General features: G+C 33.6%; 2 protein-coding genes across 2 annotated transcripts; both read right to left on the bottom strand.

Moving 5' to 3' along the window:
- Positions 1 to 1,925: 1,925 nt before the first annotated feature.
- LOC116114061 (receptor kinase-like protein Xa21) lies at positions 1,926 to 4,841 on the bottom strand. Its single transcript, XM_031400216.1, has 4 exons — positions 2,852 to 4,841; positions 2,422 to 2,720; positions 2,217 to 2,285; positions 1,926 to 1,940 (listed from the first exon to the last, which is right to left on the bottom strand). The coding sequence occupies exons 1-4, from the start codon at positions 4,839 to 4,841 to the stop codon at positions 1,926 to 1,928; spliced, it is 2,373 nt and encodes a 790-aa protein (XP_031256076.1).
- Positions 4,842 to 12,789: 7,948 nt separating this feature from the next.
- On the bottom strand, positions 12,790 to 20,563 carry LOC116114059. The gene is made up of 6 exons (XM_031400215.1): positions 20,526 to 20,563; positions 16,894 to 16,987; positions 15,023 to 15,072; positions 14,699 to 14,776; positions 13,531 to 14,143; positions 12,790 to 13,312 (listed from the first exon to the last, which is right to left on the bottom strand). The coding sequence occupies exons 1-6, from the start codon at positions 20,561 to 20,563 to the stop codon at positions 12,815 to 12,817; spliced, it is 1,371 nt and encodes a 456-aa protein (XP_031256075.1). The 3' UTR covers positions 12,790 to 12,814.
- Between the last annotated feature and the right edge of the window lie 7,266 nt (positions 20,564 to 27,829).

Here is a 27,829-nt window from a genome sequence, read left to right as displayed (position 1 = left end):
AAATAGGTCTGGCTTTTCAGCTTGCAGTTTGCAGTTTAGATGTACTGTATTTGTTATAGTGTATTTTTTATTTCAGATTTTATTTTGCGGATTAATTTTTTTTCATTTTTTTATGTTGGATGATGTCATCATATTGACATCACTAGTCTGACCTGCCAGTCAACCCGAGACTGGCCCACTTACTTGAGTTTCACCATGGGCTGGTTATTAAAACATTAATTATTATTCACAAATTTCATGTAAATTAAAGAAAAAGGTTGAAGATGTTGGATATGGTTTATATTTCTCTTAACCTTGAGAATTATTGGCTTACGCCGACTCATATGATAAGTTCAATTAGTAATTGGGTATTAATTTGCTAATATGTAGGCTTGGGTCGGGTTAGATCGGATAAGCCCAAATGAGGTTAGGTTTTCTATTATATGCATTTTGTTATAGTGAGAAACGAAGTGTGAAAAAAAATAGAGAGCAAGAGTAAACTACAATGTATTTATTACAATTTTTTGATACTCAATAAAAATACTGTATTTGAATGCTGATGTAATTCTTTTATTGGAACGAACCAAGGTAAATCGTGTCTTCTTTACTTTTCTACTTTTATTATTGTGTGTTTTTTGGATGTCGTTTCAACAGAAGATAAGTGAAGGAATAGTTACTGGTAAGGAATTATTTCCTAACGATAGTAGCCCCAATTCGGAAAGATTGCCCAGCTGTTTCAGAATTTCTCCTACAAAATCAATATAATTAAACAGTTGTATTGTTCATAAATTTCTAAAAAGAAAATTTGTAGAAACCTTTTCCTTGTCGTTGTGAAGCCATCTGTGGAATTTTTCCAGAGTTCTAGCTTCAGCCTTTGCTTCTTCTTGTTTGCCTTTTCTTCTTCACCAATATCTTCATCAATTACCAAAAAGTGCTCATATTGCAACATGATCTTCTCATGTAAAGTTGTATTCAACAAAGAAAGAGTTTGTATTTTCTAATCATTATTGAAAAATCTCAAAAACCTGTAAAATATAGTAGTGGGCAATTTTTGTAGTCTCATATTGGTTAGTTAACAAATGATTTTAACCTTTTATGAGCTATATAAGGAGAGCCTTGTATCTTTGTATTATCTCTTCTTTCTATATTATCCGTGTATTATCTCTTCTTTGCACATTAAGTAGTATAACAGTAATATTGATCCAAAAAAAAAAAAAAAAACTGGCACAATAAATAAAATATTTAAATAATTAAAAGAAATAATTGATCTCTTCAAGTCTTTTTATATTATTTAATGCACTAACTTAATATTTACATAATTAAAAGAGATGATTGTCACTAAAACACGACTTTCTTCCACTTCCACTGGCGTCTTCATCGATTATGTTACAAATCTTTTACCTCTATTACCTTAATGAATTCTCTCACCTTAAGAAGACAAAATGAAAGGACAAAAAATTGTGCTGGTCGTTGTTCTCTACAGCTACACCCTTGGTCACAATTCCATGGACTGCAAAAGAGAATCTGAACTTGAATACAAGGCTAATAGATTCTACTGCTCGTTGAAGTGAGCATAAAAATCATCGCAACTTAAAAGAAAACTTTTATCCACATATCCTGTATTCCATGACATAGATAGAGTACCCCTGAAAAGCATTGGTATAATTATGGAATTAAAAAAAAAAATGAAAACTATGCATGTCTTGGAAAACCTTGGGCCAATAGGTTTGATCATTCCAGAAGGGAAAAGAGAACTACAACTCTTGAACATTACTTCTTTTAAAATATATAAATAAAAAACTTATGTTGCTGTTGGCAACGATTTACAAAAGCCCGTAAAGTTTATCTCCATTACCCAAAGGTCCAAAAGGTTTCGAAGGTTATCAGAATCAAATTTAAATCACGGAAACTCCGGTCCTTCGATCCATGGGTCGTTGGCTAGTAACCTAATCCACTTGTCCCTGCAAATTAAAAGCAGTTATTGTCAGCCACTTTTTCGCTAAACAAAAAACAGAAGCTTATGGCTCAGTTACAAGTTTACTAATTCATTTGATAGGACTGTTCTACTTCAATTCCACGTAAACAGCCACTAGTCATTATAATATTACTTGCAACTGGTTCGATCAATGAAATATTAATAATTAATTCATCTTCATAAATATGATATGGGAAATTCAAACCCCTGAAGTTTAACTTCACTATATTAAGATAATTACAAGCACCTTTATTAAGTTTACCCATATTCTGTTGAAGCTAAATCCTTCAATCAATGGGTTGTTGTCTAGCAAGCACATTTTTGTTCCTCTCTGCAAAATTGAAAACAATCCATATATGTAATTAAAAGGAAAAGGAAATTAACTCAAATTTGATATATAGCATTCTACCTCTCGTGGTTGCCATATTGGCAAGATAATTGACTCTAATTTTCAAGAGTTTAGATACCACTTCTCTAATGTTGATCCTCTCCCCAGGTGATTCTCTTGTACACTCCATTGCCAAACTCAAGATTGATGATAAACATTCCTCCTTTCTCGAGAAATTTTCATCATCCCTACTTACCAAATTGCCATCCACAACTTTCATCACTGCACTACATAATGATTCACCAACCCAACTCCTTAAGCTCATTTCCTCACTAAATATTTCATCTGTTGGCTTCTTCCGTGTAAATGTTTCCATTAGCATAATACCAAAGCTGTAAACATCTCCCTTTTGCGATACTTTTCCTTCTCTTCCATACTCTGTTTATCATGATCGCATGTCGGATCATTGTTAGATAAATTAATGTGTCTTTTTACAAGAAAAATAATAATTAATAACAAAGTAAATTTAGCTAGAAAAACAAATATAGAGTATGAAAAAAACTAATTACCTGGTGCCATATAACCAATGGTAGCAAGGGTTTGCGTTTGCATCATAGAGTCTTCTTCACTTAAGAGCTTTGAAATTCCAAAATCACTCAAATGTGCAACCATATTTGCATCTAGCAAGACATTGTTGGGCTTTAAGTCACAGTGTACAATGGGGACTGAATAACTGAAATGGGGATATTCCAAAGCAGAAGCAACATCTATCATTATGTTCAACCTATGTGAAATGTCCAAAATGCAGTTGTCAGAATACAAACATTTCTCCAGGCTCCCATTGGGCATGTACTCAAGTATCAAAGATTTAAAATCATCATTTGTGCAACTACTAATGATTTTAACAAGATTTCGATGTCGAATACTGGAGAGAACTTCACATTCTGCTTCAAAACTGGTGAGTGCGCCTTCAAAATGTAGGTGGAATACCTTTATCGCAAGCTCCATCCCATCATCTAATCTTCCTCTGTAAACGGAACCATAGCTTCCTCTGCCAAGCAGGTTGTTCTCACTAAATCCATTTGTAGCTCTAACCAGTTCTTGGTAAGAAATTCTTCTCCATGTATGTTGTGGATACACTTCAGCATTAGTAGGTGGCTTTCTGCTCTTCTTTCGGCCTTTGGTCAACACAAATGTAAGAACCAGGACAACCATTGTGACTACAATGCTTAGTGGCAGCAAAACAATCAATAGAAGAACCTTTTTTGTCCTTGATTTTCGATGTGTGCTTGTTTGGCATTGTGGAAGTTGCAATTGTGGAGATCTACACAATGCAAGATTCCCCTTAAATGATTCAACCGAGAAGTTTCTGAAAGTTCCTCCAGTAGGAATTTCACCACTTAGTTGGTTGAAAGACAAATTTAGATATAAGAGGTATGAGAGTTTCTCTAAAGACTTAGGAATAACTCCAAAGAGATTGTTATTAGACAGATCCAAGAAATTCAAGCTTGTCATGTCACCAATTGATTCAGGAATCAAGCCTTCAAATCTATTATATCTTAAGGAGAGATTCTGTAGATTTTTTAGGCTTCCAATATCAGTTGGGATATTGCCTGACAAATGATTCCTTGACAAATCTATAGCTACTACAACTTTCAGACTTTGAATTTCGAATGGGACAGATCCGTTTAGAAAATTTGATGACAAATTAAAGTACAAGATGTCCTTAAGCTGCCACAAAGTTGAAGGTATGACAGAAGTTAACCTATTAGAGGCCAATGATAGTTTTCTTAGTGTAGTGAGATTGCCTAAGCATGCAGGTATAGATCCATAAATGTTGTTACCATCTAGCTGCAACTCAACTAATTCAATCAAACGACAAAGATGATCTGGTATGGATCCTTCTAATTTGTTATCTCTAAGATTCAAACCTTGGAGTTTTTGTAGTCCACCTAGTGTAGCTGGAATAGGTCCAGTCAATTTATTGCTTTGTAATTGGATTTCTATCAGGTGGTTTAAGTTTTCTATCTCTTTCGGAATGTTGCCACTAACATTGCAATCATTCATGTAAACATTTTCCAAGGAAATAGAAAGATTTCCTATGGAACTTGGAAGGAGGCTGTTGAGTGGATTTCCTGCTAACTCTAAATGTTTTAAATTCTTGCAATTCGCCAAAGAAGAAAGAATGCTCAGATTTGGAGTGGGCGATGTCAAGTAATTTTCTTTTAAGTTAAGCCACTCAAGATTTCTTAAATTACCAATTGTACTAGGAATGAAGCCTGTGAATGAATTACTTGAAATATCTAGCATTGAAAGCTTGGAAGCATTGCTGATGAAGCTTGGAAATGTCCCACTAAAATCATTAGATCCCATTGTAAGACGCTCAAGATTTGGAACTTTAGTAGTAGATGGAAGAATTCCTGAGAGTTTATTTCCTGCAATTCCAATTATTTTGATTGTTGAGATGTTGAAGATGGTAGTTGGAATAGGTCCAACTAGGTTGTTCCATGAGAGTCCCAACTCCTCTAGGTTATGAAGATCACCAATTTCATGTGGCATCTCACCTGAAAATATGAGAGCTCATCAATTGTATAATGAGATTACTAGAAAAAGAAGATGCGTCGTAATAAGACTAACTTTTCTTCGTTTAATCATAAAACAACTTTAATTGAGAGACTTGAAAAAAGTTTTAAAAGTAATGGTCAAATCATATCAAACAGCTACAGTACATCAAGGTTGAATAAATCATACCCTGTAGTTGATTGTAGCCGAAATAAATCCCCTTAAGCTGAGTCAAATTTCCGATTTCTTTTGGTATGGCTCCTGCAATATAATTGAAAGATGTCATTTCATTTAACAAAACATGATATATAGATGAAGTTGCAATTTTGTGCAACAAAGATTTAAAATTTTATATGTAGCCTCACGCTTGCATATATCATACCTTGGATTTTATTTTGGTATATAGTAAACCTCTGAAGCCGAGTCAAATTTAGAATATTTTTTGGTATGACTCCTGTGAAATAACAAAACAAAAAGGATATACTTTTTAACTCTTTATTAGATTTGTAGTAAATTGTGAAGTTCGTGTTAATCACTCGTGAAATGATCACAAGAGTATCTATAGTACCACAAGGGTAACATATCACCCATACCACCAACCAATATATTGCTGCACAAAGATTTTTAAATTGATAACTTCCAATCACTTTAATGATAAAGATTCAGGAGAAAAAAAAAAATCATAGGTGGTGTCAATACATTGGTAGGTGCTATGAGTGACGTGGCACACCCATGGTTTTGAAGTTAATTAACGATTAAGAACAGAGTCGTTGTATGCTAACAAGATGTACCAGTGATGAGATGATTATATGCAAGTGAAAAAATCCTCAGTTGTGCAAGATTTCCCAACTCCTGTGGAATGTTTCCTACAAAATCACAATGGTTAGATTGGGGCAAATAAAGGTTAAAAATATGAATTTTGAGATACAAGCTAATGCTGACAAAATCTATATTTGACAAGAAAGGAGCACTGATGATGAAGAATATTCTACATAATTACTTACATATTTTTATTTCATTATTCTATTGAATTCCTATATTGTTAGTTCATATTAAAAATATTTGAAAAGGATTTAGTAGCCATATATATTGCAGCTATATTTTATAAAGTATCTATATGTACCTTGGAGACTATTGCGGCCAAGAAATAACGACTTAAGTTGAGTCAAATTTCCGATTTCTTTTGGTATGGCTCCTGTTAAATGATTGTTCGCCANCTACTCTTTTTAGAAAGAAAAAAATTACTTTATATGTTCATAATTCCAACACAAAATCAATAAAACAGTGCTTAATTGAATCAGAAATATAACTAAAAATAAACAATTAAAATGTTTTGAAGGGGCACAATTAAAACAATAATATTAAGTCAATTTTGAGTATTTTAGATGAGAAATACATTTCTCAAAGTTTTTGACTTTATGATAAAATGTAAAATAAAGTGTTTATTTTCTTTTTTGTATGTTTCATCACTAAAAAACTAAGCGTTTATTTGTCTATGATTTTCATCAATTTCCATAAATTTTCTGTAATCTTTAAAATATAATGAATCTCATGTATAAAATCTTACATGTTTCTAATCACAAATTCAATGTTAATGTTACAACGGTAAAATAGTATGTAAATTTTGAATTTATGTATACATCAAGTTACAATAAATTTTGATATAGAAATTATAAGATAAAGATTTTAAAATTGGATAGGGTGAAAAGAGAGTGGGTACTTAGAAAATGAAGCATGTGACAAAGCAAAAAAGGAACATAGCATGGAGAAGAGTAATATATAATAAATTATCACTGGGTGTCCTGATGGTAAAAAAGTAAATAAGGATTTAACATGATGGTCTCTCAAGTTCGAGCCTCCTTAATGGTAAAAGAGCTAGTGAAAAATATAACATAATCTCTCAAGTTCAAGTCCCCTTGAGTGTAAAAGAGCAAGATTATGATTTAACATGGACTATCACGTTCGAGTCTCTATGGTTGCTAATAAGAGTAGCCACTGAAGCTCTTATCCGACTAGTAGTTTCAAGGCCCTAGGGATTAGTTGAAGTACGTATAAATTTGACCGGACACCCCGATCATTTAAAAAAAAAGTAATATATGGTAAGGAGAAAATAAAATAAAATAAGAGTAAATGACATTTTCCTACCCAAGGTTTGGCGAATCTGCAAGTTCCCCACCCCTGGTTTCATAGATTGTAGATTTTCACCCTTAAAGTAACACCGTTACTTTTTTCTCAAAATAACCCATACATCTCAAATTTCTCTCAAATAACCCCTAGAGGATCTCGGCCAAGCCAAAAATCCGGCCAGATTCCGACACCATTAGACCTCCCCGACACCACCATCAGTATCTCCTTATCCTCCTAACCAAAACCCCTAACTTTTCACCCGATTGAACCTGGGCGAGGTGTCAGAATTTGGTTGAAAAAGGTACGACAAAATGCGAAAACCTAAAGGAGATGAGCAATTGCAGTTGGCGATGTTAGGGATTTTGATGGGGGGAAGTCGGTGATGCTATTGATGGTGTTGGGGTTGGTTTCTAGTGCCTAGACTTGCCGAAATTTGGATGAAACGTCGACTGAAACTAACAGCGGCGACTGACGATTGGGAGTTCAATCAAACATGAAAGTTAGGGGTTTTGGTGTGGGGGTTGAGGAGATTGTAATGGTGATGTCAGGAAAGGTCGACTGTGTTGGGAACAGGCCAGAATGACCTGAAATCGCCGGTGGGTGAATTTGAGAAGTCAAGGGTTATTTTGAAATCTTCCGATGGGGTGAATTTGAGAAACAAAATGTTATTTAAAATTTTCATATTTAAAATAACTATTTTACTCTTTTAACTGTTAGATTTAATTTAAGGGTGAAAATCTATAATTAATAAAAACAGGAATGGGAACTTATAAATTCGCCAAACCTTGGGTGGGAAAATGTCGTTTACTTAATAAAATAATAATACAATTAAAATAGGGAAGTACAAATTTAGTTACAGGGCAAAAGCTTACTAAAATAAGCACGCGTGCTGCAAATTCCAAAAATATTGAATTCACATATATCATTTGAATAGTTTAATGTTTCCGCACGGAACCGTGCATGTGTTTCTAATAAATATAGGGTTTTGCTAATTGAAGGAAATAATGTCGTTTTAAAACTTCAATTTCATTCACAAAATTTGGATGATACGTCAGCTAATTAAACTGTTACATAAGCTTTTGATTTGGATTTGGATACGTTACTAGACAATAAATATGGCATAAAGTTAATGTGATATTCTTGTTGTTCATTTGTTGGTACTGTCTTTTATTAAATATAAATAATAAATCTCACAAAAAATACTTTACTTAAACTAATCACATTTGAGGAATCTCTCTTCATTAAAATATTAAAAGTCGAAAAAATTATCTTTTAAAAAATCTTGTTTTAACATGGATGGTTCCCATAAGAGACGAGCGGGGGCACAGTGACCCCCCCATTCAATTATTTTATAAATCTCCTAAGCATTTTGTCTTACTTTTATCCAATCAGAGATTAAGTGAAGATATATAATCATGTGGCGTGCAAGAGACTTATAAGTGGTGGTTGAACTTGAAAGACACATCGGTAGTTGCATTGCATACTTGCATATCTTACACAAAATCTTAATTTAATTTAAAATCACGAAACTCACCCACAACCGTTCCTGCAATCATATACACGTGTCACCAATATGCATAAAACAACTACCCTATATGGTTTACTTATTCAGTGCTCGTCATTTTGGTCCAATGTATTACAAAATGTCCATAAAATAAAATTTGACCATAAGAAGAAAAAATCAGATTTTTAATTTGGGATTTGACCAAAAAGGTCAGAACATGTGGAAAGTAACATTGTGAAATTATGATTGGTGTGGATTTGGTGGGGAGGAAGGTTGGATTAGATTAAGAAGTTGTTAAAGTTTAGGTGTCACAGTGAGAGATAAAAAAAGAGAGATTGTTGGTGCTGCAATCCGCGAGAGACAGACGACGACGCCCTGGTCAAACTTCGCCTAACGTTTGACCTGGGTTCTGTCAAATACGTGTCTCGCATCCCGGCTATCGGGAACTCGGATGAACAAATATTATTATTTTAATGTCGCACGTTACAGGTGATAACTAGTTCAACATAGTTCTATAACGTCAGGGCCACGCACTTCAATATTCGCCCAAATAAATATCTTATTATTCTCATAATATTTCATATAAATATTAACGAGAATTATTAAAGATATTTTTCAGATGCATCTCATCATAGCCCAGATTTTAATTCAGAATGCACAAATATGAGTAAAAGGCTTTTTTCCACCCAAGGTTTGCCTTAACAATTCTTTCTCACTTAAAAAATTTTAAACTATCACTTTCTCACATAACATTTATATTCTATTAATCTCAAGATATACTTCACTTTCTCAGTTGGTGTTTGACAAGTTATTGGGGATAGAGTAAGAGGATTTTTGTAAAATATAGACTAATATATTGAATGATGGTGACTGATTGAATATTCACCTATAGAATAAGTCGAAAATCAGTTAAAAACCGAGAACCCTAGCTTTATGGTGGTTGGTAATCGACGAGAATTCAAGTGTCGGAAAGAGAGAGGTTCTGTAAAGAGGAGACCTGAGGTTCAAATAGTGGTGATAGAGAAAATTTTTACTGTCAGAATCAGCTTTGGGTAGTAATGAAATATTGAATTTGGGTGGTATTTTGAAAAAAATTTGTGGGAAAGTGTCATTGAGGCAAACCTTGGGTGGGAAAAAGAAGTTCACTCACACAAATATTTAGTGAATAAATAAATAGTAGAAATATTTAAAATGTTGATTATTAATGTATTCAAATATTTAATTTTTTTATGTATAAAGATGGGTATCCATGTAGCTCAAGAAATTCAGCATTCCGAGAAAGTTATTGAAAATTGATATGTTATGTTTGATAATCTGGGGAGGTTATAGGCTTCTAAATTCTAATTAAAGTTGACTTCTGTAAGACAAGGTCTCCTTTGTTTTTTTTTTTTAGTATTATTATTTCACAAATCGATGTTGTAATGAATTATATTAAAGGTTTATGATATTTTTAGAATAATATTTTCTTAATTTAGATACATATTCGGATTTATAACAATCCAATGGTCATTTTTTAACATAAAAAAGTTTTAAGTAAATTTTGTACAAAGCTGATAAATACATAAAACAAACAGAACAAAGATTTTAATGAAATTAATTTGTTTATAAAATAATAAAATGAGGAAGAGAAAAGATGTAGTATATTGAAATGAATAATAAATTTAGGTGGTGTAAACCATGTTGGATCAACAACTAGGTTGAGTTTATTCCTTGAATACGTTGAAGCCACGTGTACTTTTTTATTAACTTAAACAATATTTAATATATACCAAACCACGAACCAAGAATCTTGCTTGTGTATCTTTTTTTTATTTTTTTATTTTTTTTTATAATTTAAGTGTTCGAATCAATTTATGCTAACCATAATTAATCTTCGGAACCTATTGAATACCCTATAAACTCAATGTTCTAGATAAGTCATAAATATAGTAAGTGACCTTAGGGTGGTTTGAACTCGAAAAGTCAACAAAAAGAGCAAATCTTTTTCGTCACCAGGCAATCCCTTAAAGTTTTTTTATTTTTATTTTTTTTGAATAAAAAATAAAAAGGAATAAACATAGATCTATTTGGAATGAATTTAGTGACCTATAATAAACTTAAATTTGAAGCAAAATTATTGTGACTATATTTAACCAAATCTGATTTGAGCATTGATTAAATCTGAAGATACATAACGTATGAAAGGGGTGGATCATACTTAATCATAATAATCGAGTCAAGACATCTAATCTAAACAGACGACTAATGGCATTTGATGTCAAATCCAGAAGTCCAATTGGTTAAACAAAATTATTATTGGATAAGAATATGATTTTAAAAGCAACGTAAAAGACAAGAGGATTCAGTGGATACAAATACAATACAATAAAAACCAACAAAAAATATGTGAAATCATATTAATTATCCGAGACCGAGAAAAAAAGGTTTAAATAATAAAGCGACTGCTCATCCTCTTGTGCGCGGGATTAAGAAATGCTTATCGTGAAAGACACCTTCATTAAATAATATTGAGATTCATACACCATACCATTAACATTCAGTAATTAGTGTTATCAACATCACAGTGAAAGCTTCACCAAGTAGTAGGTTTGGTTTTGGCTTTTGCCGGTCAAGATGTCTAACAAAATTGCCACCAAGACTTGAACATGTCAACTTTACAATTATTTTCAGATCTTTTCCTTCACTTATTGACAATGTCAAATTTCATCTTGTTAATGGGTTCATGGCCCAAGCCCATTCGGCTGATAAAAGAAACCAGAGAGCATATGGATTGGACTGTGCAGGCTTCGTTTACTGAAAAGGAATTGCAAATTGATCATATCCTTCGCTTTTAATTTTCCTTTTTACAATTTTAACCTTAATGAATATTAATAGAAATGACACGTGTGTTTGGTAGAGTATTTAAAATAGTATTTTTTAAAAAGTTGAGTTGGGTTGGTAATACAAAAATATGATTTGAATATGAAAATATGTTTGGGTAAATTTTTGGGAAATATTTAGATTATTTTTTAATCTCTTACATTTGTTAATTTAGTTAAACACCATCTACAATAAAAGTTTTAAAATTAATAAAAACACCCCCACTCACTCATTAAATGTCGGCCACCACCGTCAGACCATGCACACACCGGCCACATTCAATTGATTGTGCACCTTTTCTATAGATTTTGGCTACCTTCCAGTAGTGGTGGTTGACTGCCGGGAATATGTGGGTGGGTAGAGGTGATTTTGTCAATTTATAAACTTTTATTGTTGGCGGTGTTTAGTTAAATTAACAAATCTAAGGGGTTGAAAAAATCTAAATATTTTGAGTTGAATAAAATATGATTGGATTTTGAGAACATTGAAACAAATATGTATTTTGGAAAGGATAAGACTAAGAATGGGGAAATAAACACATATAATTTCTAAATACACTATAACTCTATTTTCTATTTTTGTTGTAATTTTTAATCTCTAATTCTTACATAAATCTTAACTCTAAATTTTCTAAATCATTAGAACATATTTTTTCATTCAAATATTTGTTTGTTTGTAAAAATACATTACTAAAGTTATAAAGAAAGTAATCACATAAAGAGATGAATTTAAAGAAGAAAAAGTAAGTTTCAAATTTGAAATTGTGAAAAACCTAATTAAGTTTAAAATTGGGGAAAAGAAATGCAAAAAAACCTAATAAAACCAAGGTTTTAAAACTTGACCCGGTTGGTTGAACATGTTCAACCGTGACCTAGGGCCTTCTTCGAGTTGGGTTACAATTTTTACTGTTCCTTGAAAACCCTAGAAATTAGGACGACGATCGGCAAACAATTGAAGGTTGAGATGTTGGGGCAATGAGCTGATTTCTAGTGAGTGAAACGACCGAAAATCGCAAAAATAAATCGGCAGCAATAGCAAGTTGGTTTCGATGATTGGCGAGGCGAACAGGAGTGGAGTGAGATGAGTTTTAGTTAGGAGGCTGAGGGAAGAGTTTTCGTGGTGATGAGGTGTGTTGTCGACATCAGAAACATACCCTATTTAGCCTGAGTTGTTGATGTCTATAGTGTAATTGGAGGCGTTTTTGCAAGATTTCAAATCTGTAAGGACTTATGGTATTATAAAAAAAAATATATATAGGTGCATTTGGTAGTGGGAGATGTTGATAAAAAATAAGTTCCCTTAAGAAAACATTGCACTGCAGGCTAGCAGCTGATACGAGGCTAAACAAAAATTTCTTCTCTAATTGATTGGAGTTGTTTACAAGCAATTTTACAAGTGATTTACCAGACCAAGGAACAATTTTGTACAACTGAGGACTCTTCTAAACAACCCATGTTACAAAAACAATATACAACAATTGTCACCTAGCCCGACTTCTCCTCCTTCCCCTCGCTGCAGTTTCAGCTCTAGCATTTGCCCGTTTCTTAGTCACTGCTAATGATTCCGTTGAAGGAGGGGACTCAGTATTACTTGACCGTTTACCTCGATTAGGAGGCTTATCGATAACATTTCCAGCGTTGGCAACTTTTTGTGATTGTTTGCAATTACCAGGACGAGCACTTCTAGGTTTCGCCGGAGGTTTACTCATAGGTGAGCTTAAGGATGGAGTGGAAGTTGTAGGCTTGTTACCGTCGTCCTTGAAGTGTTCTCGCAAAGTTTTAATCACAAAGGCTCTAAGCTGCAATGCAGATTTGTACTCACGAGTGTTCTTAGAATAAAAGACCACGGCATTGTTGGTGAGTAGCAGCAGATCCCGAAAGAGTTCCTTGACTGATGTGATGGAGTGACTGGAAATTCTTGATCTTATTGTGTCAAAATCCATGTGCCGCAAGATCATTTTCTTGTATCGTCCTCTCTTCTGTTAAAGAGAATTAAAGAAACAAAATTGAGCTGATTCCATATATCAATACATAGGCTTCTTTTGCAACATAAGAGTCACAAACTACTTTCTAGACGCTATAATACATAAACCGTAAACTTAATACTAGCAAGTCTAATTGACCTAAACCTCAAACTTGGAAGTGATGAGGCCAAAACATAAGTTCATTTCATATATATATATATATTATCCTATACCTGGCTATCAAGACGATGACGGAAGACAGAGGCACCTTCATTCTGTGCAACAGATTCAAAAGTACTCCTGAGATCCTCAATTCTATCCTTTCTTGGGCTTCCACTTTGATCATCAACACCACAAGATCTGGAAATATGACCGGATTCGCTGGTTGAATTTTCTTTACACCGAGAGGCAGTCAAAGTATCAGTTACACCCCAAACGTCACTTTCTCCAACACTCCCTTCCTTGATATCCCTATTACAGAACTTCCTCTTTCTCTTCCCTCTCCTCCTCCTCAAAGTTCCAATTTGTCCTCCACAAACAATGTCTGTTAGCTTCTCAATGCTTGAAACTTTCTCTTGCTCCGAAGACTGTGAAACCTCTGGCTTAGCATCCATCTCTTCAGCTGGTGCTGCGGCTGGAATCTGAGATTCAGGTGACCAGTTTGTCCGGATTTCCCTCGTGAAACTACCAGCAGATAGTCCATCCTTAGATGTCTCTTTGCTGGATGATACAACTGCCTCAGACTTCTGGAATGGCACAGGTGATTCTGTCTGGCTTGAGAAATAACCGACGTGACAGTCATTTCCTCTTTCAGCCTTGAGTGTTTCAAGTTTTGACTCCAGAGACCTGAAACAGACTAAATGAGTAAACAGTCGACCAAAATACATGAACATAAACTGTGGGACACCATAGACAGCAGTTAAACAAATGAAAACCAGAATCAAATTTCTGAAACAGATAGTGGCAATTAAAAAGAAACAATAAGATTATATGAGCTTAGGACTGCCAATTTGAAGAGGTCAAGGTCTTGGAAGCATGTTATGTCAGAATTTAGAATCAGATTTACATATATCATTCCATTCACGTCAATCTAATACCAGTTACAATCTGCCATTTCCCAAATAACATAAGAGGCTAATCATTAGCATAATATTCATTCCCTAGACCTGTAAAACTGCTTGAAGGGTCAAAATTAGTGTAGTAGGAACACTAAATTTTTTTCTTACAGAGGAGAACAGAGAATGGTCCACTCTTGAAACAAATTGAAAAAAACTACATGGAAGTGCCTGATCAATACAGCTTGAATGGGAAAAATGGTCCACTCTTGAAACAAATTGAACAAAACTACATGGAAGTGCCTGATCAATACAGCTTGAAAGGGAAAAAGGTTAAATTACTGACCCAATTGAATTTTCAGATAGTGCTAGAGCTCGCCTCAGCTCTGCCATCCGTTGCTTCCGTAGTTCTTCAAACCAAGCTCTAAGGAGGAAACAAAACATATTATTTTGAGTAAAAGGCCATCCATCATATTTCAGAAAGCAACTAATGAAACATTCTAGCATTCAATGAAGTTGATTTAACTCCCAGCATTTTAATTCAAAGCAGAAAATGGTGAAAGCATATATCTTTTAAAATTAATCCACTGGACACTAAGCCCCATTGATTAAGTTATTGAACTGTGTTCAAAGCCTATGCATTATCAATCGATAACAACAATTTACATACTTGCGTCCTGAAAAACGCTGTTGCAAGTCCTCATACCTAGCTTTACACACCTGCAATCAGGATATTACATCCATTAGAGTGAATGTTAAGAGCCATATTTGTTCTTCTGGAGAAACTTGTCAAATATCACCATCAACTTAGCATCCTAAAAACGAATTAGATCTGAAAATTTAGTGGGATTGATCCACACAAATTATAATTGGACATTGTAGGCATTCCTCAAGCGAATAATTGATCAGCTATTCAGCTTTGTAGATATGGTTAGCATGACAGTTGGAAACTCGAAATATTAATCAAGGAACTGTACTATTCCAAATATTTAACTGATTTGATTAAGCAGTGTCAGTTACTAAAAATGGGTGGTCCAGTTTTCCAGAAAACCAAGCACAAAATGATTTAGGCAATCTTAAAACATCATCAGGCCAAACAGATGCCGTAAATTGCTAATATTATGGAGAAGAGATTTAGAATGAAGAAACCAATTGAAAGTTGGTGTATCCCTTACCTGCTCTTGTTTTTTCCGTGTGTTTTTTTTTTTTTTCTTCTTTTTTAAATTAATATTTACGCAGGTGTTCAAATCAGTTTGTTAAGTTAGAACAACAACACAAATCTCTAAGTCCATGAGATATTATGTAAAGCCGGTTGAGACTGATAAAAACTTGGTTGATTTTCAGGAATTCACTAATAAACTCTCCTTAGATTCAAAACATCAAGAAATGACATAGGTAATACTTCTAGTTTCATCACTTCAGAGTTCAGTGGCTGAACATGGTATACTACCAGAGTTTCAAGCACAGATTGAAAGTATTAAGCAATTATTTCTCTATCACAGCAACGCATTAATTTAACTAACTGAAACACTTTCTTGAACAATTTTATAAGATAATGACATCTCAACTAACCCACAACTAATGTCCATCACTTTCAACAATATGAAGATATCACTATCTTCATGCTGGCCAATAATACACCAGCTAGGTAAACTTCAAACCTACAATTCTTTATTCTAAAGTCTTGCAATGTTCAAGTGGCGTTGATTCACCAAGGACGACTTTTCCAAAAGAAAAACCTCGACTCACTTCACAAGGCACTAAAAGGCAACCCATGAAATTATCAACCATCAAACTCAGTGTAATGTACCAAGATATTACAAAGTCTTGACTTTAGAGAGAAGCCATTTGAGACTTAATCAAAAGACCATAAACTGTATATGACGAATCTTTCCCACCAAATGAAAGCAAGCAACCAAACACTTGATATCAACATCATGTCATGCATAAACAAAAACATATTAAGTCAAAGTCAGAACGTGTTTGCTACGCATTAAAATATGTAATAGTAACAAGATTATCTTTTATTCTTTATAGAAGTGGTAAATACCATCAAACACAATAGCCAGAAGAATATTTCTTAACTAGAATATATCTCTAATAAATATACCCATTTATGCCTTTCATTGATTCCTTCTGTCTATTTTTTATTAAAATTACTACAAAAGAATAATCATAATTCGTTGATAATTAGTATTCTTATTCCTTAACCTTCAATGGAGGGCAAATTTTGACCTCTGGAAAGTGGGGCCTAGCTGGTAAAAAATGAAAATAAAGTGACAAAATAAGGGTAAAAGTAAATAAAACAAAAACACAAAGAAACCAAACCAACCAATTATTGAGAAACACAAAAACGACAACATCTTGAACAAAACTCAACTCCAAAAATTTTATTTTATAGCAAATTAAAATAAAATCAGAAGAATAAACAAACCATTAAAACGAAATTACATTTAAACACAACATTAATTCGTAGCAATAATAATAATTAAAAAAAAAAATAGGATTATTGGAGTGGCTATTATTTTGATTAATATTAACCTCAGGAGTGAAAGTGTACGGACAAACGGTTCGGGCTCGGAGCTCCGCAGCAACAAGGTTCCAGTCTCGGGTACCGGGCGGAGAACAGCTCCCCCTAATAGGAATTCCAGTACCCCAGCATCTCAATCACCTCGCCCCCATTATGCCACGTGGACGGCTCTGATTTAGCAACTCATCCTCAACGAAGACGACGCCGACGGACCAAATTCAAAAAGCAAAAAAAAAAAAAAAAAAAACCACCACCAGTTTCTATTAAGAAATTAAAAAAAAAAAAACACAGCGGTTTAGCGAGATTTGGGTGGATAGAAGAAAGGTGTTGAGAGGATAAAACGCGGTTTTGGAGGGGAGACAGTTAGTTACCAAGTTGTTAAGGTGGTTTTTTGTTTTTTGTTAGGATGTTTTGTGCGTGCTTCTCGTTCGTGTTTAGAGAGAGTGTGTGTGAGTTTTTTCATTTTCTCTTAAAGAAATTAAACCATTGTGTGAAAAAAAAAGGTTAGCGTAAGACAAGGGGTGACGGATTCCCGGTTTAGTTTTGGAAAAACAGAAAAAAACAGTGTCGTAATTAATTGGAAAAAAGAGAAGAGGAGAGAGAGAAGAGAGAAATGGGTTTTGTTGTGTGTAGATGAGAAAAAATATGGGAACTTTTAACTTCTTTTAGTACAATCAGTTGTAAGATGGATTGCCTTTTTTTTTGTTGGTTCTTAAACCCTATATATAGGATATCTATATTTTTAAAATGAACTAATACACAAATCCTTTAAACACGGAGAAAATTAAAAAGAAGCATATATCTAGAACCATGATTATTATTTATGGTGATTAAGGATGTTAGTTTTAACTTTTTTAGCACTAGATTCGGTTGGTTGGTTGGAGATAACAGTGACGTAAACCTTTGTCTTCAAGGAAGTGGTTAAAATTGAGGCTCTCTATTTGCTTATCTATGGTATAAATTATGATGCAACTTGCCTTTCCATTCTTTTTATGACACATACAATTAATACTGTTTATCAGAAATTATATTTACTCAGCATAATTTGAATAATTGTTTAAATAGAAGGTTATTTCATAACATACCTCAAGCCATAGTTCTTTTACACCATTGAACAACAATTACCGTTTTATATTCTTTCTTCTCTTCTTCTCTTTTTTTTTTTTTTCGTTTTAAATGACCGAAAGTGTCCAAACCAACTTACGCGCACCTCAATTAACCTGAGACCCTGAGACTACTAGCTGGGTAAGAGTTCCAATAACTACCTCTATTAGCAACCGAGGAGAGACTCAAACTCAAGACTTCTTGAGTAATACACCAAGAGTCCCTGTTGAACCACTTGGCCATCCAAAGGTAGTTACTTCTCTTCTCTCTTGGCCTAACTCTCCTCTTCTCTTCATCCAAATTTTAACTCTCATTAGCAATCTCTCACAAAACTTAACTAAATCCAAGGTTATCTTTGAAAACCGAAATGTTACTTTGATCTTTTCTTGAAATGCTAGTCCATTAGAAACCCCATCCCAAGAGGTTTGCTATTTAGAACTTAAAATAATTTGGTGGGTTATTGTATTATGTATATATGAGTTTTTGTTCTAGCCTTGATGTTAATTTGTGTATATAAGTTTGGATTGGTGGTTATGTTAATTTGTGAGTAGAAATGTTGAAAAATGTTTGAGTTTGTGATTTCAACGATGTTATAATAATTAAAACATGAATTCTAATTCACTCTAATCTCAATGTGAATAGAACTAAATTAAAAACAACATCCCAAAAAGATCAATACTTAAATTATAGAATACTGAATTAATAGTAAAGGGTTATAGATAAACTTGTTTGTGCCATGATTCTTGATCCTTGGATTTCTTAGAAGAGAAGCGACAATTTTTTCCCAAAAGGCAGAGAACGTGAGTCTTCCTTTCCAATAATGCAAACTGATGAAAACTTCCAAAATGGGTTTCAGTTATGAGTAATGCTACAGCCACCGACTGTAGTGCACCGAATTTGTACACCGAATGACGTGACAAAATCCTGATCGTTGATTAATATTAAGTTAAAATTAACCAATGGTTAGGATTTTGCCATGTCATTCGGTGTACTCCCGTCGGTGACTGTATTATTTTCCTTCAGTTATCTTATAACATTTGAAAGGGAGACTTAGCCAATTTAATAATAGTTTGTTAGGCCCTCCCATTAAAGGTCCAATAAACCCTAAGGCCCACACTTTGTTGTTAGTCCAGATTAATCACATGAAGTGTAGTGGGCTAAACTTTAATATGATCACATTAAACCCATTAGTATATTAGTGGACTATTAATTTACTCGGTTTTAATCAAAACTAACATATAATTAATGTTAGCCCACAATTAGGAAAATTTTCTAACATTCTCCTTCTTAGGCAACATTAATTATTTTATTTTAATTTTAAGAAAAGAAAACAATTTTGACTCCCAGATAAATATAACTTTTTAACTTTAAAGTGGCCACTATTTTGAGAAAACAACATAGTCCAGAGTAGAGGTGGAAATTATGGGCCGGGTTAGGCGGGCTAACCCTAACCCGGCCCGTAAAAAAGAGGGCTCAAACCGGCCCGCCTTCATGGCGGGCCGGGTTGAGCCCAACCAGCCAGCCACCCCCGGGCGGGCCGGGTTACACAATGGTAACCCGGCGGCCCGCCGGGTTGCTAATTTGGCCTCTTTGGAAGAGGCCCGCAACCCGGCGGGTTGCTGGCGGGTTGGCTGTTGCCAACGGCCAACCCGCGGGTTGGGCCAAAAAAAAAAAAAAATTTGTTAATATTTTTTATTTTTTTCAATTACACTTTTACCCTTGAAATCTAGCCGTTTTATAGCCGTTGGAGGGGTCTTTTTCGTCATTTTCTTTCCCTTTTTTTTTCTATAAATTGGACCTAAACTCTCATATTTTTCTCACAACTCAAATTCTCTCATTTTCTCATATTCTCTATTCTCTCAACTCTCAAGTCTCAATTATTCATTTATTCTCTTAATATTTTTGTTATCAATTTGCTCTTATTTTAATTTTTATTAGGTTTTGCAATTTTCAATTCATATTTCCAATTTCCATATTCCAAATCTCTTTCTTTAATTTTTATTTCTTCTACATCATTTTTTTTTTCAACTACAAGTCTACAATGGATAGATATTTCTCTCCCATCAATTTNCTTCTTCGATGGTTTGTTATATTTTTAGCTTTAGGGTTTGTTTGGAAGCTCTGCGTCTACCTTTTTGTTTATGAGATGTCTCAATCTGAGACTAAGTGAGACTGATTATGTGCATCTTAGGTGTTGGTTTGTTTGTTATGTAAGTGTTAAATTGTGATTTGGGGTATTTGAAATCGACGGTTGTGAGGCGCCCATTTGGTGTCCTTGCTATTCTAAAAAGTCCAACTTCAAATTTTATTAAAATCAGTTTAAAAACCGGTTAACCGATAACCAAAGCGATAATTCGGTTCAGTTAATAAGCGGTTCAAAGGATAATCCGATTATCCTTTGAACTGAAAAATCAGTTCGGTTTGAAAAATGTGCAATCCAGTTTGGTTAACCGGATTTCCACACCCCTAAGGCCAATAGTACACATTCTAGTTCTGCTATTTAAAACCTACAATCCTACATCACCATTCTTTGCAATACCTCTCGCCAAGTGCTCCAAATGTCCACCTTACCACCATTGCACCTCATACTCCATGAAAAATTTAAATTACATAACCAGTGGCAATTGTTTTACCACCAGCAGCTCCTGAAAAGAGCAGGGGGCTTGAGAAAATTTTATGAATTGGGCTGCTCTCCATAATTTTGTTTTATTGTTTTGCTTTTTTCTCTTTGGGGACCGGAAACAGTTATTTTTTCAAGCATGGAGAAAACATGGAAATTAACACTACGTATTTTTAGACATGCATATGAAAAATAATCGTGAAACTTTTCTATGTATTTTAACTTTTTCCAAAAGGAGACAATTTTACAAGGTGGTTTTAAAATGCCCTTATTTTTCCTTTTCATGTACAAATTCCTTTGCGGAACTACTAAGCAGAGGAATGTTTTCTTATGGTTTACTATTGTTAATGCTGGATTTTGATACCAACAACTTCACACATATAAAGTGCTAAAAAAGTCTTAGAAATTACAAATGAACGATTATGAGAGCTGAATGAGGTACTGTTCTCACAGTAGCATGCAAAGACGTAAAGGTAAATGAGACAACAAAAGTTTTTATAATGGTTCGAATGCTTAAAGCGATTTTTACACCCACTGTTTTCTTTTATATTAGTGTGTTATTGGTTATCAGCCAAGATTACAAAAGGTCGCGAACTGCGATTTGGGTTACAAGTGTTTTGTGTTCTAAGTGTTCTTAGAGATTATCAAGCTAGTCTCTTTCCTGTGGTTTGTCTTTGCTATTTTCTTTGTTGAATTCAAAGTGTCTGATCTCCATTTTGTGAGGGGGAGTTGCCTATTTATACCAACTGGGCTTAAGGTAATGATTACATTTCTACAAGTGGGTTGGTGTCATGCAAATCTCTCCTGATGTCCTATTGGCTAAGAACTTAAGAAATGTCCTTAAATTAAATAGGGCTTGGACATATGTGCGAACCAAATTCATTCATAGACAAAACTTGAGTCGGTTGGATTGTTAACAGCTATTTTCTTTCTATCTTGGGCAACGTGACAAACTTTGGATGATGTAAAACCTTCCTGAACTCTGATTGACGTTCGCTTATGTCGACCATGATTTTTTCCTGAACTCTGATTGACGTTCGCTTATGTCGACCATGATTTTTTAGGCATAACAATTGCTTTTTCTAGTTTTGGAAGTGGAAATGCTTCTTTACCTTGTTAAGTAGGCGTGCTTAATTTGTATATTAGTTATTTGAATTTCAATGGGATGTATTTTGATGCAGCGGGATTGGTATTGTCAACGCCATTGAGGTTGTAAATGCATTCCCTGAGGAACAAGGCCTTCATCAATTCCGGGAGTGGATTGAATCACCAGATCCGACCATCCTTGGGAAGTTTGATGTTCAAACTGGATCGAATGCAAGGGTGACAATAGTACGAATCAGACAAAATGCAGCAGGGAAGGGGTCTCTGTAGTTGGTTAAATGTAACTCACATATTAAAGATTAATGAGTACCATATATAGTTCAAGTGAGACCCACATTTGGCTTGATTAATTTCTCCCTTAATTATGGAATATTCAAAGTTTATATTACTTGTTTATATTTGAAAAGTTTTATATTTCTTTTCAGTTTTAGTTTTGATCAGATTAATTACATAATGTTATGGAGATATATCTATCAATATTGTTCAATTTTTTCGAAATATGTACTAAAATTAAAGCGAACATATTCTGCTCTTTTTAATATAATTTATATAAAAAACATTAATATGTACATATGAAATATTTTACACTTTTTTAGTGATTGGGCTTATTTCTATTTTTGTAAGCAATGGATTTTGAGCCTTCTATCAAATTGATCAAAATCCCTATTATATTTTAAAAGATTCTCTTTAAATCTTATTTATTATTAAAAAAAATAACTATATTTAATTATGGTTTTTATTTACCCTATTTTTTCTCCGATTAATTATGATTGTATTTATAAATTATTATGTGTTAAGGTTAAACTTAAAAATAAATTTAAAAAAGGATACTAATCCTTATGATGGCGCTAAAACTCATTTCCATTTCGTAATGTTATTGGGTTTAGGTCCTTCTGGCTAAAATTCTGTGCTGATAACTGATCGGCGTGAGGTATGAGCAATTAGTGGCTGTGGATAATTAATTCAGGTTCTGATGGACAGGTGGAGTGTTTCTCTTCAATGTTGATGAGGTGTTACACCATAGTTATATCCTTCTTAGATCATCATTTTGTTCTGGGTTTTTCCGCGCCCCTTTATAACATCATCAAAAGATTCTTAAGTGAATTAACTTTAAAGGTGTTTGTCTAAACTTATAAAAATTAGCTTATAAGCAAGAGATGTTACACCATAGTTATATTCTTGTTAGATCATCATTTTGTTCTGGCCCGTTCCCGCGCCCCTTTATATCGTCATCAAAAGATTCTTAAGTGAATTAGCTTAGAGTAGAGGTAGAAAAAATGGGTCGGGTTAGGCAGGTCAACCCTAACCCGGCTCGTAATGAAGAGGGTTCAACCCGCCAGCAACCCCCAGGCGGGCCGGGTTGCAAAATGGCAACCCGGCGGCCCGCGGGTTGCTATTTTATCCTCTCTGCAGGAGGACCGCAACCCGGCGGGTTGGCTGTTGCCAACGGCCAACCCGCCGGGTTGGCCAAAAAAAAAGTAAAATTTTTTTTTTTTAAATTATCCTTTTATCCTTGAAATATAGCCGTTTTATAGTCGTTGGAGGTGTCTTTTTCGTCATTTTCTTTCCCCATTTTTTTCTATAAATTGGCCCTAAACTCTCATATTTTTCTCACAACTCAAATTCTCTCATTCTCTCATATTCTCTAATCTCTATTCTCTCAAGTCTCAATTATTCATTTATTCTCTTAATCTTTTTGTTATCAATTTGCTCTTATTTTAATTTTTATTAGTTTTTGCAATTTTCAATTCATATTTCCAATTTTCCAAATTCCAAATTTCCAATTTCCATATTCCAATTCTTTTTCTATAATTTTTATTTCTTCTACATCAGTTTTTTTTTCAAGTACAAGTCTACAATGGATAGATATTTCTCTCCCACCAATTTCAATGATGAAGAAAACTATTATCCTAGTCCTAGTCCTGCTGATTTTACTATGAATGCAGGAGATTCAAATAGTCCCGCTGTCCCAATCCCAGTCTCAGAATCCGATATACCTCAAAATATGCCGTCGATTCCAACAGCTCCCGGTTGTTCTAGAAGTCGTCCTCGTAATCGTCGTCCTCGTCCAACTTCATCTCAAGCTGAGGCGGGATCATCAACCGCCGTCGAAAGCGAAGACAGACACAAATCAGACGTTTGGGCGCATTTTGACAAGTTTTACGAGACAGAAAATGGCGTTCAAGTCAAGAAAGTAAGATGCAAATATTGTGCAAATGTTTATAAAGCTAATTTAGGTAATGGTACTAGTACTTTAAAAAGACATGCTAATAAACATATTAATCAACATGGAAATAGAGAAAGCAATCAAACTCAAATAACTAATATGGGTACTACTTGGCGTTATAATTATGATGTATATAGGGAACAGTTAGCTTTATATATTGCTGCATCTGATCAACCTATTAATATGGCAGAAGATAAATATTTTGAAAGATTTGTTCAAAATTCATTTTTTCCAGGATTTAAAAGTTATTCTAAAACTGCAACTAGAAATGATTTAATAAAATTGTTTAAAAAAATGAAATTAGAATTAAAAAATAAATTTCATACTTGTCATATTAGTGTGGCTTTAACTGCTGATATTTGGAGTGGTAGAGCTAAACAAGATTATATTTGTGTGACTAGTCATTATTTTGATAATGAATTTAAATTAAATAAATCTTTATTAGGATTTAGATTAATGGATGTGGATCATAGTGGTTTAGAAATCTATAATAAAATTATTGAAGTTTTAGAAGATTATGATATTATTGATAAAGTGATAAGTTTAACTTTAGATAATGCAAGTTCTAATAGTAAAGCTATAGAATTTTTTCAAAATAATTATCTTTTATATAATAATTTGAAGTTTTTTCACCAACGTTGTGCATGTCATGTTATTAATTTAATTGTGAAAAGTGGTATGAAAACAATTAAAAAAAATATTGATAGAATTAGGGAATCTTTAGCTTGGATTACTAGTAGTAATAAAAGAAATGCTGAATTTCAAGAAGCTTGTATAAAATCAAATATGTCTCCTAGAACTTTTGCATTAGATATGCCTGTTAGATGGAATAGTACTTATTTAATGCTTGATTCATGTTTACCTTATGCTAATATAATTAGTTATTTTGTAGCAAATAATAGAGGTCCTCATCATTTGGTAGAAAATGATTGGAAGATAGCTAAAGTATTTCATTCTTTTCTCAAATGTTTTTACCAAGCCACTTTACAACTTTCTGGTGTGTATTATCCTACTAGTCCATTGGTAATACATGCAATTATAAAAATTTCCGAGTTATTTACAAAAAACAAAGATGATGAAATTTTACATGCACCAATAAAGGCAATGGAAANAAAAAAAAAAAAAAAATCGGGCTAACCCGGCCCGGACCGTGCCTAACCCGGCGGGTTAGGGCTGGCGGGCCGGGCTGGGCCAGCAACTTTCCCTTAATTGGCGGGCCTAACCCGGCCCGCCTTTGTTGGCGGGCGGGTTGAGCCCAGCCCGCCAAAACATGTAACCCGCCGCGGGCCGGGTCAGGCCGGGCCGGACGGGTTACTTTTCCACCTTTAATTAAGGTCGGAATAAGTTTTGAATGTATAAATAATTCGTCAAGAGTCAGATACAACTGAATAAATCAATAAATAGATTTGTTCGCTCATTGGTTTGATAATTTTGGCCTCATATAAATCATTAGAATAATGAGTAAATATCAGTGACCTTATAGGGTTGCACGTCACGATTATGGTCAAATTTTGGACCATATTTTAAGGGATAAAACCTCCTGGTAAAGATATCAGTGAATAAATTAATTATTTTATAAGGGCAACTTTATTACCATATTACAGTGGGCAATGTTGAAAACCAAAATATTTCCTTTCATTTCCTCGCTAAATAGTATGATTAAAGGAAATCAAAATACATAAATTTCAACCATATTAATTGCAACCAGGACAATTAGAATAATTAATTTTTCCAGAATAAATATATAATAAGATTCAGGATATAATGGTTTGATTGTGTCACAGAATGACAGAACTGCACGCAAGTCTTAATGTCTTAAAACTTTCTGACGTTAAAGACAATTTAAAACAACATACGGGTACAGAACGCTTTGTCAAAATATCAGTAATAATCGTATTGACACCCTGTTCCAATGAGATCTGTCCAATCTCCGGAGCCGAACAGAGAGTGACGCAACAAGTTTACACAGTAATTTCACTCTATAGGGGCAAAATATAAACCAAAAAAAAAAAAAATTTAAACCAAACATAATCACATATTTTTTTTATTACGATGAACTTCAATAAAAATGTTATAAAATACAAATAAATATCTTTAAAAAAACATAATTTTTATAACAATAAAACAATTTTTCTACAATTGTCCTCAACAAGTTTTCATATTCTGAAAACGTTGGATAATCATCTCATTGTCAATTGTATCAAATACATATTTCTCAATATAGGTGATCAAGCAATCATTCATCTATTGATCTCCCATTCGATTGCATAACCGACTTTTCACAAGATTTATTGTAGAAAAAGCTATTTCAACAGTCATAGTCGCAATTGGTAAAACCAATGCAATTTTCACAAGCTTATACACCAACGTATGCAAAATGTCTTTTTTAAACCGAACTAAATTCTTAACCAAATCACCAATTCTTTGTAACTCAACAAATTCATCACAAGAACGTATGTCAATAACATAAATCTCAGTCTGGTTCTCATGTACCATCAACTCAAGTGTAGAAAAATCAAATAGATAAAACTGACCAAAACCATTCTTCCTTCTCTTTTCTTTTTCCTTTTCCTTTGCTTCTTCTTCCTTTCTTCTTTATGAGTTTTTCTCTCTTCTTCTTCATTTTTGGCGAACAACCCAATTTATATATAAAACAGCTTCTTTGAATTATGAAACTACCCCAAGATTCTCTTATTCTCACCATGACCTCGCCACATTAGCTTTCTGATGTAAAAATGCCCAAATTTCTCCCCTCAGTTAAATGCAAACCCAACAGTTTTTATTCCTTTCATTTTCACTCCTAATAAAACTTTTAAAAACTAACAGATCCCCTTGCATAAAAATAAAAATCACAAAAAATATGAATATATATATTAGGATTAAAACTAGGGTTTTAAAAAAAAAAAAAAAAAAAAAATCCAAACTTACCATGGGGGCTGTTTCCAAAATCTTCATAATTCTATAAGTGTAAAATTTAAATAAATATAAGATCTGAACTTTTTTAAAAGTTGAGTGGGGACTATAGTCGCCACTAGTCATTAATTGGATCCACCACTGAGTTCACACGAAGAAGAGGTCAAAGGTTTTAATGGACATTTGAATGTACCTTATCCAAAATAATTTGGAAAACATCTTTGCATTATGGAGATTTGCAAAGAGAACTTGTCTGGAAGGTAGAGGAAATTTATTATCACGGAAAAAGAAATTCATACAGGTTACTAGATCTTAGAGATGCTATCAAAAGATTGTGAAGTTTATGCATGTGGGAAACTATGATAGCCAACCTAAGCGAAACCAATCAACAATACAACGATCGGTCGAAATCATGGTCAAAGCCCTCCTTTTATCCCACACACACGTACACCCACACAATTTCTAACATCATCTAAAAGGACTAGTGAAAATTAAACACACCAAGAAGATAAATGAAGAACATATACATAAATAAAGAACATATACATAAATGAAGAACAAGAACATAAATGAAAAACATATATATTAAACATTTCAAAGAACATAAATTAAAAACATATATGGGATCTTTTGCTATCTGTAACATTATCGGAATATTACAACACCCTTGAAGTTGAGGGAAAGTTTAGAAAGATGAAAGAAACATGGAAGAACTATGGTAAAGATGCATAAAGAAAATATGCAAGGGAGAAGTAAGAGATTCTTGAGCAAGAGAAATATACAAGAGTTTTACAAAGGTCTTCCTCCTCCACGAGAAGGTAAAAAGCTTTATTTATAGATAAGAGATATACAACTCATGGAAGACTTATAAATGAGTCATTTAATACATGACTAAACTTTTTGCCTTTTGGACTTTTTTTTTTACATTTATTAGCCTACAATACTTGACTTTTACAAAGATACGGAAGATATTACATTG

Source organism: Pistacia vera, unplaced genomic scaffold (genome assembly GCF_008641045.1).
Source record: "Pistacia vera cultivar Batoury unplaced genomic scaffold, PisVer_v2 Contig7, whole genome shotgun sequence".
Lineage (NCBI taxonomy): Eukaryota > Viridiplantae > Streptophyta > Magnoliopsida > Sapindales > Anacardiaceae > Pistacia > Pistacia vera.
The sequence above is the reverse complement of the archived record's forward strand: the minus strand, read 5'-3'. Positions and strand labels throughout refer to the sequence as shown.

What these genes read in the sequence shown, in the direction of transcription:
- LOC116114061 (XM_031400216.1), bottom strand. Translation starts at nt 4,841, where the DNA reads ATGCCACATGAAATTGGTGATCTTCATAACCTAGAGGAGTTGGGACTC. An exon ending in CATTGGTTATATGGCACCAG is followed by an intron (nt 2,721 to 2,851) that starts GTAATTAGTTTT and finishes CATGATAAACAG; the next exon opens with AGTATGGAAGAGAAGGAAAA. An exon ending in GGATCAACATTAGAGAAGTG is followed by an intron (nt 2,286 to 2,421) that starts GTATCTAAACTC and finishes TCAATTTTGCAG; the next exon opens with AGAGGAACAAAAATGTGCTT.
- LOC116114059 (XM_031400215.1), bottom strand. Translation starts at nt 20,563, where the DNA reads ATGGTGGTAAGGTGGACATTTGGAGCACTTGGCGAGAG. An exon ending in TTTGGAGCACTTGGCGAGAG is followed by an intron (nt 16,988 to 20,525) that starts GTATTGCAAAGA and finishes AATTCCTATTAG; the next exon opens with GGGGAGCTGTTCTCCGCCCG. An exon ending in CTATCTGAAAATTCAATTGG is followed by an intron (nt 14,144 to 14,698) that starts GTCAGTAATTTA and finishes AGTCTGTTTCAG; the next exon opens with GTCTCTGGAGTCAAAACTTG.